The sequence below is a fragment of the Staurois parvus genome, unplaced genomic scaffold, assembly GCF_062004578.1.
Source record: "Staurois parvus isolate SC_StPar_1 unplaced genomic scaffold, SC_StPar_1.0 ptg001053l, whole genome shotgun sequence".
Classification (NCBI taxonomy): domain Eukaryota; kingdom Metazoa; phylum Chordata; class Amphibia; order Anura; family Ranidae; genus Staurois; species Staurois parvus.
The window spans coordinates 17,071-29,337 of NW_028318849.1; the positions used below are offsets into that span (position 1 = coordinate 17,071).

Here is a 12,267-nt window from a genome sequence, read left to right on the forward strand (position 1 = left end):
TTCAAGGATTTTTGGTGTTAAGGAAAAAAAAAAAAAAAAAATGCTTGCTCAATATGTGAAACACGTATTTCCCCCTATAGACAATGTTTGGACAAAAGTTCTTTACTCACCAGATCAACACCATAAATATATATGAGTGCCATTTCTTCACAGGCCAGGATAAGATTGTTTTATAAGATGGGCAGAATGAGATAAGCAGCCAATCCATACGTGTGGGTGGGCTGGCAGCCCTGCTGGGGCACCAGATATAAGGCAGTCAGGGATAAGTCGCACACACCAGGCATCAGGAAGAAGCAGGGAGATGTCGTACAAGCGTGGCACCTGCTTGGGGTTCATTATGCTCCTCATGGTCTGTCACCACCATGCCAAGGGGAAACCACTGTCCAGCCTGCAGGTAGGTGCCACTCTGGCCAACCTAACATCCTGGGGTCATACATTATATTCACCACATTTTATGTTTCACTCCATCATTATTATGGCTGTTATGTATGTTTCCTATTGTTCTTTTTTTCCATAAATACATATAATAAAATTATTTAAAATAAAATAAAATGCAGTAATCTCACCACTGAGGCACTAAGATTCACAGCAAGTTTTTTTTTTTTAATATAGTAAAGCAGACATTGGCAACCCCTAGCAGTCAGAGTTCATCTTTCACTGTTGCCACCACAGTACCATGACATCTGGATGCTATGGGATACTGCACTTGGCAAGTCACCCCTATTCCCTGTACTGCCTTAAATTGTTTTAATCAGTCATGCCATGCCAATACAAATGCCATATCAAAGAGCAGGGAGAAAAGGTTAATATACGAGAAGTGGGCTCCAGGAAAAAGCATGCATCTCGTATCACTGCAATTCAGGTCTGATGCTGAAACAAGGATGCTGATTGTTTGCTATAGGCAACAAGCATCCGGTCTACTTCCAACTGTCACTACTGCAGTCCTGGTCTGAAAATGAAAAAAAAAAAAGCGGTTGCTATGGACAACAAGAAATTATTCTATTTACACCTTTTCATGCATTAGTAGCTCACAGCATCCTAATAAAAATTATTCTTTTTATTATTATTCATATTATTATTATTCATATTCATATTATTATTCATATTATTATTCATATTATTATTATTATGTCATGCCCTTAACTTTCATTTTAATTTGCTACTATCATTTCAATCATATTGCTACTATAATTTTAATGAAATAATGATCATTCAAGCTTTAAAAAAAATTTAAAGTAAACTCTAAATACAGTACTCTATAACAAATTACAATTTATTTTACATGTACTCATGAACGGTAATATTGGTTTGGTTTGCCTATCACTGGCTTGGCTTTCATTTCTGTTATCCATAACCCTGATTTAGGTGCTCAAGGACAAATCAATTTGTATCTTATTTTAAACTTTTGATTGAAAATGTCGAGAATTGTGGTGCTGATGTCCCAGCTCTGAGATGACCAAACTGCCTTTTTCCTAGAGCTTGTCCAGGTTGCTGGAGGATAATTTTGAGCGTTCCTATGGTTCTGATGAGGCAGATCAGCAGCTTGTACCGACCGATTCCTTGGACCAGCTGGACCCAGAACTTCAGTGGAACAAAAACCGGGTCGAGCAAGGCGAAGGTCCTCATGTTAACGAGATGACGCTTCAGCAGCTGCTAAACGACCCCGTCGGCACATCACGAAGATACAGACAGAGAAGCAAAAAGGGCTATTCTAGGGGATGTTTCGGGGTGAAGCTGGACAGAATCGGAGCATTCAGTGGGCTGGGCTGCTGAGCTATAGGTAAGATATAGGGGCATGGCAGAACAAGTTTGCTTCACTAATGTCCTGGTCCATCTGTTGTGGGCTGCTGATTTTTTGAAACGGGGTCAAGTTTGGTGTAGAACACCCAGTAAGCCTACTGAAGGCTCAGATAGCAGAAATGAAGAAGGGAGCAGATGTAGGCTGAGCACACAGCTGGATAGGACCAGCAAGGATCGTTTGGTGCCCTGGACTAGGAATAGGTGCATGCTTTGTAGATAGGTTGCCTACTAAGGTAAGTTGGTTAAGGGTCCATAAAGAGATAGACAACACACCTTCCATTGTCATTCCATTGTCCATTATCCACCTGACCATTATTAGATAAAGATGCTATTATATCAACTAGTGCCACCAATTTAGGTGATTGTAAAACATAGCAGGATTCACACTTGTGCTTTACAGTAATGTACGTGATGCCGCTATGTGCAGTAACATACGTAAAATGTCTGAGTTATTACAGTGACAATCATTTTAAATGACACCCCAATGTCCTAAGGCAATGAACCTGCATTGTAGCATGTCCCAATGGATGGTAATGCATTGCTGTGATTTGCATTAAAAAAAAAAAAAGGTCATGTATGACTTTAGGCATGTTAGCATGTGTTGGCAACCCATTCATTTTAAATGATACCCCAATGCACTATGGCAATGAACCCGCATTGTAGTGTGCCCCAATGCATGACAGTGCATAGGTATGTGTTGCATGAAATAAAGGGTCATAATGGATACCACTCAAGGCATTATACCTTGATATGCTCTTTATTTATGTGCCCTATGGATATCATATTGCTTGCCTGACTGATGTTACTTGTGATTGCTTTATGTTATCCCTAGCATTTTCTATGCTGTCTCTTTTGTGCTGTCTTGCCCTTAAATCTTTTTCTAAGAAAAAAAGGGTCATGTGCAATTTTAGGCATTTTAGGGTGTGTTGGCACTCCATTCATTTTGAACTGCCTTATATCATTCATAGGTATAGCTGATCCAGGGAATATCTGATTGCCTCTCAGGGGATCAGGAAGGAAATTTTTCCCTGCAGGAGCAAATTGGATCATGCTTTGCTGGGTTTTTTTGCCTTTTTCTGGATCAACTGTGGGTATAGGATTATAACTTTTTTTTTTTTTATGGTTGAACTGGATGGACTTTTGTCTTTTTTCAGCCAGGCTATGTAACTAAGTGTCATGCATATTGATGTGAACATGAGTTAACACACTGCAAGTAAATAAGTGGGCCCTTAAGCATATGTCCAGCTAAAAGTTTTTGGGTTTTTTTGGTGCAGGGAACTATAACAACCCCCTACCTCAAAGTAGTTGGGAAAAGGGTCAACTTCTCCCCACAAGACCCCTTTAATGAATCAATAAGTTGAAAAGAAATAATACTGAAGTGCATGTAAATCCATCTTTTTAAGTTTTATATCGAATGTCAAAGGGTTAGACCCTCTGTCAGGTTTTATTACTGTCTGTGTCTCTGCTAAGGAGATTCACCCTCTCTGGTGACCACTGCCTTTGCTACACAAGGTGATGGGAAATCTAAAATGTTTGTGTCATCACCAGAAAAAACCTTCCAAAGGGTAAACCAGTTCTGGTGACAACAATTCTCTCATTTTGGAGAGATCACCTCTTACTTTCTGCTGTGTCTCTGTAACAGGAAGTAAAGGGAAATCCCTCAAAGAGAAATTAGGAAAAAAAAAAGTTTTGGCTTTATGTCCACATTTTTAAGAATACAAAGGAGGAGGAGAAAAGCACCAGCAAAGCCACAGCCATTAATAAACTGAAAATAATTTATTGAAGAGATACATTAGCAAAGACGAATGACAGACAGGACGATAATTGCTACAAGACTCCTCAATCGATATTTCATCACTGAAGATGAATTAACGAATGAGCCAAGAAGTGTATGTTTCTTGCTCAGCGCAGGATGATTGACAGCTCAGATAGGCTGGATAATTACAGTTGCTGTCCTTGGTGCTGAAACCACACTGAGCTGCCTATATGGCCATGCTGAGCAGGAGCTCCATATGGGGGTTGCTTCCTTTCCCAGTGCAGAACCTGTTTGTAAATGGGAATGAACTAAACAGATAGTTCTTATATTTCTCAAATGTATAGATGCTTGAGGGATGAAGAGTCCATCGTATTCCAGGTTTATCGAAACCTGAATGCAGAAGATGGGTAATTTCTGTGCTGTATCAGTAGCTGTAGGCAGGGGCGTATTTACCACAAGGCAAACAAGGCATTTGCCTAGGGCGGCATTTTTTCAGGGGGGCAGCAGCATTTTTCAGGGGGGCAGCGCTGCCCCCCAAAAGAAGGGATAGAGGTAAGGACGCATGCAGTATGGGATCTGGGAGAGGCTGCGGGCTGCTTGATGGTGTATGCAGAGCCTGACTGTTGTTCCCGGGGATGTACAGAGCTGTAAAGGTGAGTGTCTTCTCTCTCGCCGGGGTGGGGAGGGGTTGCCAGTGTATGGGGGGTGGTGGTAGTGGAAGGCTCTCTTGGGTGGGGTGGGATGGGGGGGTGTTGTTGGTCAATGTCAGGCTATTATTGTAGGGGAGGGGGGAGCAGATTTTTGTGTTGCCTAGGGCAGCATGAAACCTAAATACACCACTGGCTGTAGGCTGAGATAAGACTTTAGTAATGAGTATGATGTACATAGCAAAATATTCTCCCTCGTCACCGTCATAAACATACCACCCCATTTTGTTTTTTGGAGGTTTTTTTCTAAGCTTCTCACATAATCGTAAATTATAAATCCCAAATGATACATGCATGCTAAGGGCTCATTGACCAAGGCAGACAGCAATGGACACCAACTTCTACTCTCACACTGCAGTGGTCTGTGCTGGCAGAGCTGATGTACGGCCACACCCCTCATCACAAGAATCCCCATGTAGACTTGTATGGAAGAAAAAGGGAGGGGTGTGTATGGCCTGTTCTGTTTCCCTACTGAGCACACTAGCTCATCATACACGTTACAATCCGATCAGCAAATCCGTCTTTAAAGTGTAACTTTGGTTCACCTCTAAGGTAGCTCCACCCCCCCCCCTCCAATGCCACTGTTATGGTGGATGTGCAATTGTACAGATGGGCTCCGCCCAGTCTTCAGACCCTGGAAGAGCCCAATGGCATATTTGTGCACATGCAGGCAATTTTCTATGCATGTGCAAAGATAGGGAAAGGTTTGGGATTTCCCTGGTAGCTATCCTTATATGCGCATGGGAAAACCTAGGCATGTGCAGATGGCCATGGAGTGTCCTAGGTACATCAGCACGTGTGCAGAGGGTGGGGGGAAAAAGCATTACTCTTGCCAACACTAATAAATGACTTAAAAAAACAATGTCTAATTATAAGAGAGAGATGGGGGTGCAGGCATGACATGACATATAATAAATAAGTGCAGCGCTAAAAATGAGTATTGGTAAAATCTGTCCCCAGTTGAAAATAACAATAAAATAGCTAAAAGTATAAATGCTGAATAGCAGTGACAGCCTATATAATAAAATTGGTGTGGTATGACAATCCAATCTAGTGGCGGTGCTCCAAATGATATGGTAAAAAGTACGCACTCACCAGATGCGTAATTCAAGTAGGCAGTGTATGAATCAATGAAGATCTCCTTCACAGATATAGGTCAGGTCTGGAACATGAATAATCCTCCCTCAGGGTGGTGTTGATATGAGCCCTCAGAGAAGTAAGATGATCCAGCTGGCCAGAGGTCCCTTTAAGGGATGGATGGGTACAGGTGCCTGCTTACAAGTGCTTGCCTCTCTGGATACGGTGGGTAGATGACTGGATCACAGCAGGGCTCTATAAATACATAGCATGACTGATCACCTTCCTGGTCGACTTGTTCGTGAGACTTGCTGAGCGAACAGCGGTGAGCCAGGAGAAGTCAGTCCACAACGTGCGTACACCCCTCTGGCTGTACTCAAAGAGGCATGACATGACCTTTAAGGTGAAGATCCGCTTTAAATGTACCAGAACTATGTAATATGAGCACCTCTCTGAACTATCCAATCAAACTGTATCCAATCAGGCAAAAAAAAAAAGACAAACGTCCAACCAGTTCAACCATAGAAAAAAGAAAGTTATAATCCTACACCCACAGTTAATCCAGAGGAAAGCAAAAAAACCCAGCAAAGCATGATCCAATTTGCTCCTGCTGGTAAAAAAATTCCTTCCTGATCCCCCGAGAGGCAATCAGATAATCCCTGGATTGTACAATCATATTGTAACATGTGTAGTGAGCTTAACTCAGGTGGCTATAATGCAGCACAGTCACATTTAGCCACAATGCACAACTTCTGTAACAAACGTCCATTCATTACAGAAGTTGTGTGGCGTGCCTAAATATGACTGTACTGTCTGATAGCCACTCGAGTTAAACTCAATGTGCTAAATAATGTACTAAACTGGTCAGATACTCCCCCTCCCCTTCTCTACCATACAAATGTGTGTGTGAGGACACTTGTTATGAGGGGTGTGGCTACTCCTCTGCTATGCCAGCACACACCACTGCAGTGTGAGTGCAGAAAGCAGCCTTTTCACAAAGACTAAAGCCAGCCATAAATGGAACGATTTTCTTTTTTCCAACCGCAGGATGGAGGAAAGAAAATCACTCGATTCCCCCATCAACACAGCCAGTGTAGATGGGAAATCCTTCCTGCTGAGCTATTGTGTTCTGCGGGCGGGAGCTGACCCCACCGGAAGAACACATTGATTACTGCTAGTGGCTATAATATCTGAAAGTTGATAGAGGGTCCAACTGGGGTACATTCAGCCTGCCCATACATGGTTTGAATCTGAGCCGTCTATTGCAGGCTTAAAGGTATTTTAAGGTATAACTTTTTTTAGATTTGGATACAGTAATGAGATTCTAGAACCCCTGTTAGGTCTTTATTACTGTCTGTGACCACATTAGGAAGAGTGACCATCTTTAGTTGCCCTGAATGTCACCAGGATTGAAGGAGAGAGTAAATCCAAAATTTTGAGTTACCACCAGAAAATTTTCCAATGGGGAAACTTGTTCCTGTTTCCTTCACAATGAAAATATATTCTCTTACTTCCTGTTGAGACTTTAGGACAGGATGTGAAGGGAAATCTCCCTAACGGGGTGGCACAGTGGCTTAGCGGTTAGCAAGTCTGCCTTGCAGTAAATGGGTCATGGGTTTGATTCCTGACCATGGCGCCTCCTGCACGGAGTTTGCATGTTCTCCCTGTGCGTGGGTTTCCTCCGGGTACTGGTTTCCTCCCACACTCCAAAGACATGCTGGTAGGTTAATTGGCTCCTGTCTAAATTGTCCCTAGTATGTGTATGTATGAATGTGAGTTAGGGACCTTAGAATGTATACCCCTTGAGGGTTAGGGACTGATGTGAATGTTCAATATATATATATGTAAAGCGCGGCGTAAATTGACAGCACTATATAAGTACCTGAAATAAATAATAAAACAAAAATCTGACAGCAGTTTTGCTTTAGCCACAAGTTTAAAAAAATGCCTGTAGATATACTTCAAAGCATTGTTGTGTGGCTTTAATTAGGCTTTGACCATGACCTGTTCTGTTCTGGTTTCTGTGCCTCTTCCAGTCATCATTGGTATTAGTGGGGGAAATAGTGCCACATCTTTGGGTTTAGTGGGAGGAATAGTACCCAAACATTGGTATCAGTTGAAGAAGTGTCCCATTTCTGGTAACTGTGGGAGGAATACTGCCTCATATCATTTGGAGGAACAGTGCCCTAAAGACCATAAAGGTGAGCAAAGGGCCACATCTGGCACCCGGTCCCCAGATTGGAGACCCCTGGCCTAGACCATGAGACAAGTTTCTATTACTGAAGGGAGCTTGGAGCAGAACAAAAGGTTTGAGAAGTAGCAAGAGAAGAAAAGTAAATAGTGTTTATTTGCAAATTAGGCTCATTAATTACATTTATGATGTTAATTAGAAAAATAATGCTTTCAGTAAGCACAAGTTTCCTTTTTTGTTTTAAAGAATAAGGAATTATTCATTTTTAAACATACAAGTACAGACATTACAGAAAAAAAGGCATTTCCAGTAAAGGTTTGAGTGCAGTAAATAAAGTACAGGTTCAGTCCATAGCAGCTTGAAGACTGACATATAAAAGAGTATACAGAGAGAAACAACCAGAGGCTAGGGGTCCTCCCCATGTCTCTGCATTGCTCACGTACAGGGGATTGAATTTTTGTCCCTGTGTGTGGCCTTTTTTTAAATTTTTTTAATGCATCAGAACTGAACAGGTCCAAATCGGGACAATAAAACATTCAGCGCCCAAGAGTGTACTGGGATGGTGGGATGTAACAGGTGGAAGTATCCTCTGTTTTCCACTTCTTAGACTAAATATTGGATTCTTTGTGGATGCCTGTGTAATATTTACTGGATTTGACAGCTTGTTATATTAAGAAGTCACATCACCCAAAGGTGATGGTTCAGCTGTAAGTGGAGTTTGGTGGGTTAAGTCGCTCGTGGAGTTTTGGATTGCTTGATGACTCCTATAGTTTTTGCACCAGTGCTTTGGGATTTTCCAGCTCCTCCTAACAATAAATAAAAGCCCAGAAAGGATGGTGGAAATCCCTCCTAATGAGCACAGCAGGAGTGAAGATCTAGGAACTCAGGGTCTAGGAACCCCTCATAATTGGCACAGAGAGTGTGTGGACTAAGGAACTCAGCCCAGGGATGGTGGGAACCCATCATAATGGGGACATCAGGCATGCACTTATTGGAACTCAGCCCAGGGATGGTGGGAACCCATCATAATGGGGACATCAGGCATGCACTTATTGGAACTCAGCCCAGGGATGGTGGGAACCCATCATAATGGGGACATCAGGCATGCACTTATTGGAACTCAGTACACGGATGGTGGGAACCCATCATAATGGGCATAGAAGAGTGTGCTTATCAGGAAACTCAGTACCTGGATGGTGGGGCCACCTCATAATGGGCACAGAGGGTGTGCAGACCAAGGAAATCAGCACAGAGGTGGTGGGAACCTCTTTTTTGGGGCACATCAGGTGTACAGATCTTGGAACTACGCACAGGGATGGTGAGAACTCCTCATAATAAGCACATCAGGTATGCAGATCTTGGAAGTCAGCACAAGGATTGTGGGAACCCATCATAATAGGCATAACATTTGTGATTACCAGGAAACTCAGTACCTAGATGGTGGGAGTCTCTCATAATGGGCACAGAATGTGTACTTAGCTGGGAACTCAGTGACAGGATGGTGGGAGCCCCTCATAATGGGCACAGAAGGTGTGCTTACCTGGGAACTCAGCGAGGGGATGGTGGGAGCCCCTTATAATGGGCACAGCAGGTGTGCTTACCTGGGAACTCAGTGATGGGATGGTGGGAGCCCCTCATAATGGGCACAGCAGGTGTGCAGACCTGGGAACTCAGTGACGGGATGGTGGGAGCCCCTCATAATGGGCACAGCAGGTGTGCAGACCTGGGAACTCAGTGACAGGATGGTGGGAGCCCCTCATAATGGGCACAGCAGGTGTGCTTACCTGGGAACTCAGTGACGGGATGGTGGGAGCCTCTCATAATGGGCACAGCAGGTGTGCTTACCTGGGAACTCAGTGACAGGATGGTGGAAGCCCCTCATAATGGGCACAGCAGGTGGGCTTACCTGGGAACTCAGCAAGGGGATGGTGGGAGCCCCTTATAATGGGCACAGCAGGTGTGCTTACCTGGGAACTCAGCAACGGGATGGTGGGAGCCTCTTATACTAGGCACAGCAGGTGTGTTTACCTGGGAATTTAGTGACAGGATGGTGGGAGCCCCTCTTAATGGCCACAGCAGGTCTGCTTACCTGGGAACTCAGTGACAGGATGGTGGGAGCCCCTCATAATGGGCACAGCAGGTGTGCTTACCTGGAAATTTAGCGCCGGGATGGTGGGAGCCCCACATAATGGACACAGCAAGTGTGTTTACCTGGGAACTCAATGAATAGATGGTGGGAACCCCTCATAATGGGCACAGCATGTGTTCAGACCCAGGAACTCAGTACAGGGATGGTGGGAACTCCTCATAATAGGCACAGCAGGTGTGTATAACTGGGAAATCAGCGTAGGTATGGTGGGAACCCCTCATAATGAGTAGAAGACCAGAAAGACAGAGGAGATTGTCAGGGAGGGTAACTACACAGGGCTTACTAAACACTGAATGATAACATCTTGATGGACTGCCCCTTGAATCAATATCCTTCTAATTTGGAGTTTTTCCTTAACATGGTAACGGGTCATTATTAACATCTGTGATCTCTTCCCAGGGTCAGCGTCACTCATCTATGGGACTGGATATGATTCAGCTCCAGAACACATCAACATCTCCAACTCCGACACCCACATAATGTGTTTCAACCATCGACTCGGCCATTGTTATTCCACAGTCGTCCTATTTTGTAAGATCAGATGACAGAGCTTTACTTTGGAACTTTATGGGCCTCATTTACTAGGGTGGCACGCTCTGCGCCTGGCAGTGTGGCCAGAGGTACCTTACTGTGATGTACTAAAAGTGAATGTGATTTACATATGTGTGCATAAGGAAAGCACGCTGGTGCCAATCTGGGACTGGGAACATGTAATACCCCCATCCCAATCCAAACAGGCATGCCCACCGCCAGGATAGCCTATTCCGAGCGCACAGCAGACGGCGAGCAAATTCAGAACACTGAACAATCATTTCTGCGGTGTCCTCGTGCAATATTGATGTTGATCATTTTTTTTCTAGTTATCACAAATTGCTTCAGCTCAGAAATGTGTCAGTTTAAATATTAAAGCCTATTTCATTTTTACCCGTGTAAGAGTTCTGCCTAAATATACAAACTATGAATAAATAAAATAATTAAGAAATATTCATCATTTTTGTTTCAGTAATTGAAATATTTGCAATCACACAAAAACTGGTAACTCCAAGGGCTCATTTAGAAGTGCAAATAAAGGTGGAGCAGTTAAAACATGCAGTTGAGGCATATTTTTAACACCCATAACCGCCCACATCCCCCCCTTATGCTGCAAAGGCAGCGGACAGGGTGTCCACATGCCATGGCAAAAATGATCCCCCCCCAGTGGTATTCGTCAGGCAATGCTGCTACTGAATGCAACCCATTCAAGTGAATGGGGCCACACTGTAACTGTCTGCATTGGACATAGTTGCGTCATGGTGGTATGGCATTTACGGGGTTAAAAGAGGCAACAAGAAGGCAGCCTTCTCCACTGCCTGTCAAACTCCTCTGAAATGCCTTCTGACTGCAATCCTGCCCCACAGCTAAACCTAGCCTTATATAATAATTATAATATCATTTTAAAAGTGCCCCCCAGGTGACCTGGGAAGACTTCATTTACATTGGCTGATTTCCCTTGAAGTATAACGTCATATAATAAGAAGATATAGAGAGCGGGGTAATAATCGACAGTCATGAGCCCCTCCCCCTCCCTCTGCCTGCACACAGGACCAATAAAATATATAAAATAATGGAAGATTTTTTTACGTCTCACATTGCAGGCGAGGTCTGCGTACCAACGCTTTGCTGGCAGAAAATCAGCGAGCATGCGACTTTAGTAAATTAGGCCCAGAGCTTCGTCCATTCTGTAATAAATACTGTTTTTGGCGTCCTGTAAATGTGAGAATAAACTTGTTTCCATGTTTGTAGTCCAGTTTCCTGTTTAAACAAACCATAGTAATGGTAAGGTTTTTTTTTTACTAAGGTAATCTTGATTAAAAGACAATGCCTCCCAATGATACATTTTAGTTTTGGGTGGTTTCAGTTAAAGCTGAACTTCTGGAATGATTTTTATGGCCAGCTTGCATTGGTCCAGCTTGGCACAGCGTAATTATCAACCTCTAATATCTGGAGGATGGCTGGGGATGCCGTGTGTAGAAGGGAAGCAGCTGGAGCAGGACCCCGATGTTGATGTTTGGGACGATTGTAACCCCTGTTAGGGTTTTTTTTTTGCTATACAACACCTCTAAGAGTCCAAAGTGATGCTTTATTAAAATAATCAAGTGAAAGAATGCCAACTCATTTCAGGGGTCATGCACTGCTCCTTCATCAGGGCTCCACAATGCAAAAATTGCTAGTGTCAGAAACTTATTTCACAGATATACTGCTATTATTGCAATTGAAATTGAGTCCAGCCTTATTTGAAATCATTCTACTGTATATACAAGCCTTGGTGAAAGGGGAGATGTCAGTACCCTCCAAATGCATTGGAATTCCTTCAATTGATTTAAAGTGTTATTAAACCCAGGCCCCTGCATTCACTATAACTGGTCCCCCCGGACCCTGCATTCATTATATCTGGTCTCCCTGGACCCCGCATTCACTATATCTGGTCTCTCCGGACCCTGCATTCACTATATCTGGTCTCCCCGGACCCTGCATTCACTATATCTGGTCTCTGCGGACCCTGCATTCACTATATCTGGTCTCCCAGGACCCTGCATTCACTATATCT

The 12,267-nt window shown here is 43.5% G+C and overlaps 1 protein-coding gene across 1 annotated transcript; it reads left to right on the forward strand.

Moving 5' to 3' along the window:
• Nucleotides 1-236: 236 nt before the first annotated feature.
• LOC149440769 (C-type natriuretic peptide 1) lies at nt 237-11,461 on the forward strand. The gene is made up of 3 exons (XM_089658141.1): nt 237-394; nt 1,477-1,780; nt 10,080-11,461. Exons 1-2 carry the CDS (start codon nt 302-304, stop codon nt 1,771-1,773), a joined length of 390 nt encoding a protein of 129 aa, XP_089514267.1. The 5' UTR covers nt 237-301; the 3' UTR covers nt 1,774-1,780; nt 10,080-11,461.
• Nucleotides 11,462-12,267: the final 806 nt, after the last annotated feature.

Bases quoted from the DNA above. Each gene is read 5' to 3' on its own strand.
- LOC149440769 (XM_089658141.1), top strand. From the start codon at position 302: ATGTCGTACAAGCGTGGCACCTGCTTGGGGTTCATTATGCTCCTCATG. The intron at 395-1,476 runs GTAGGTGCCACT...CCTTTTTCCTAG, and splicing joins AACCACTGTCCAGCCTGCAG to AGCTTGTCCAGGTTGCTGGA.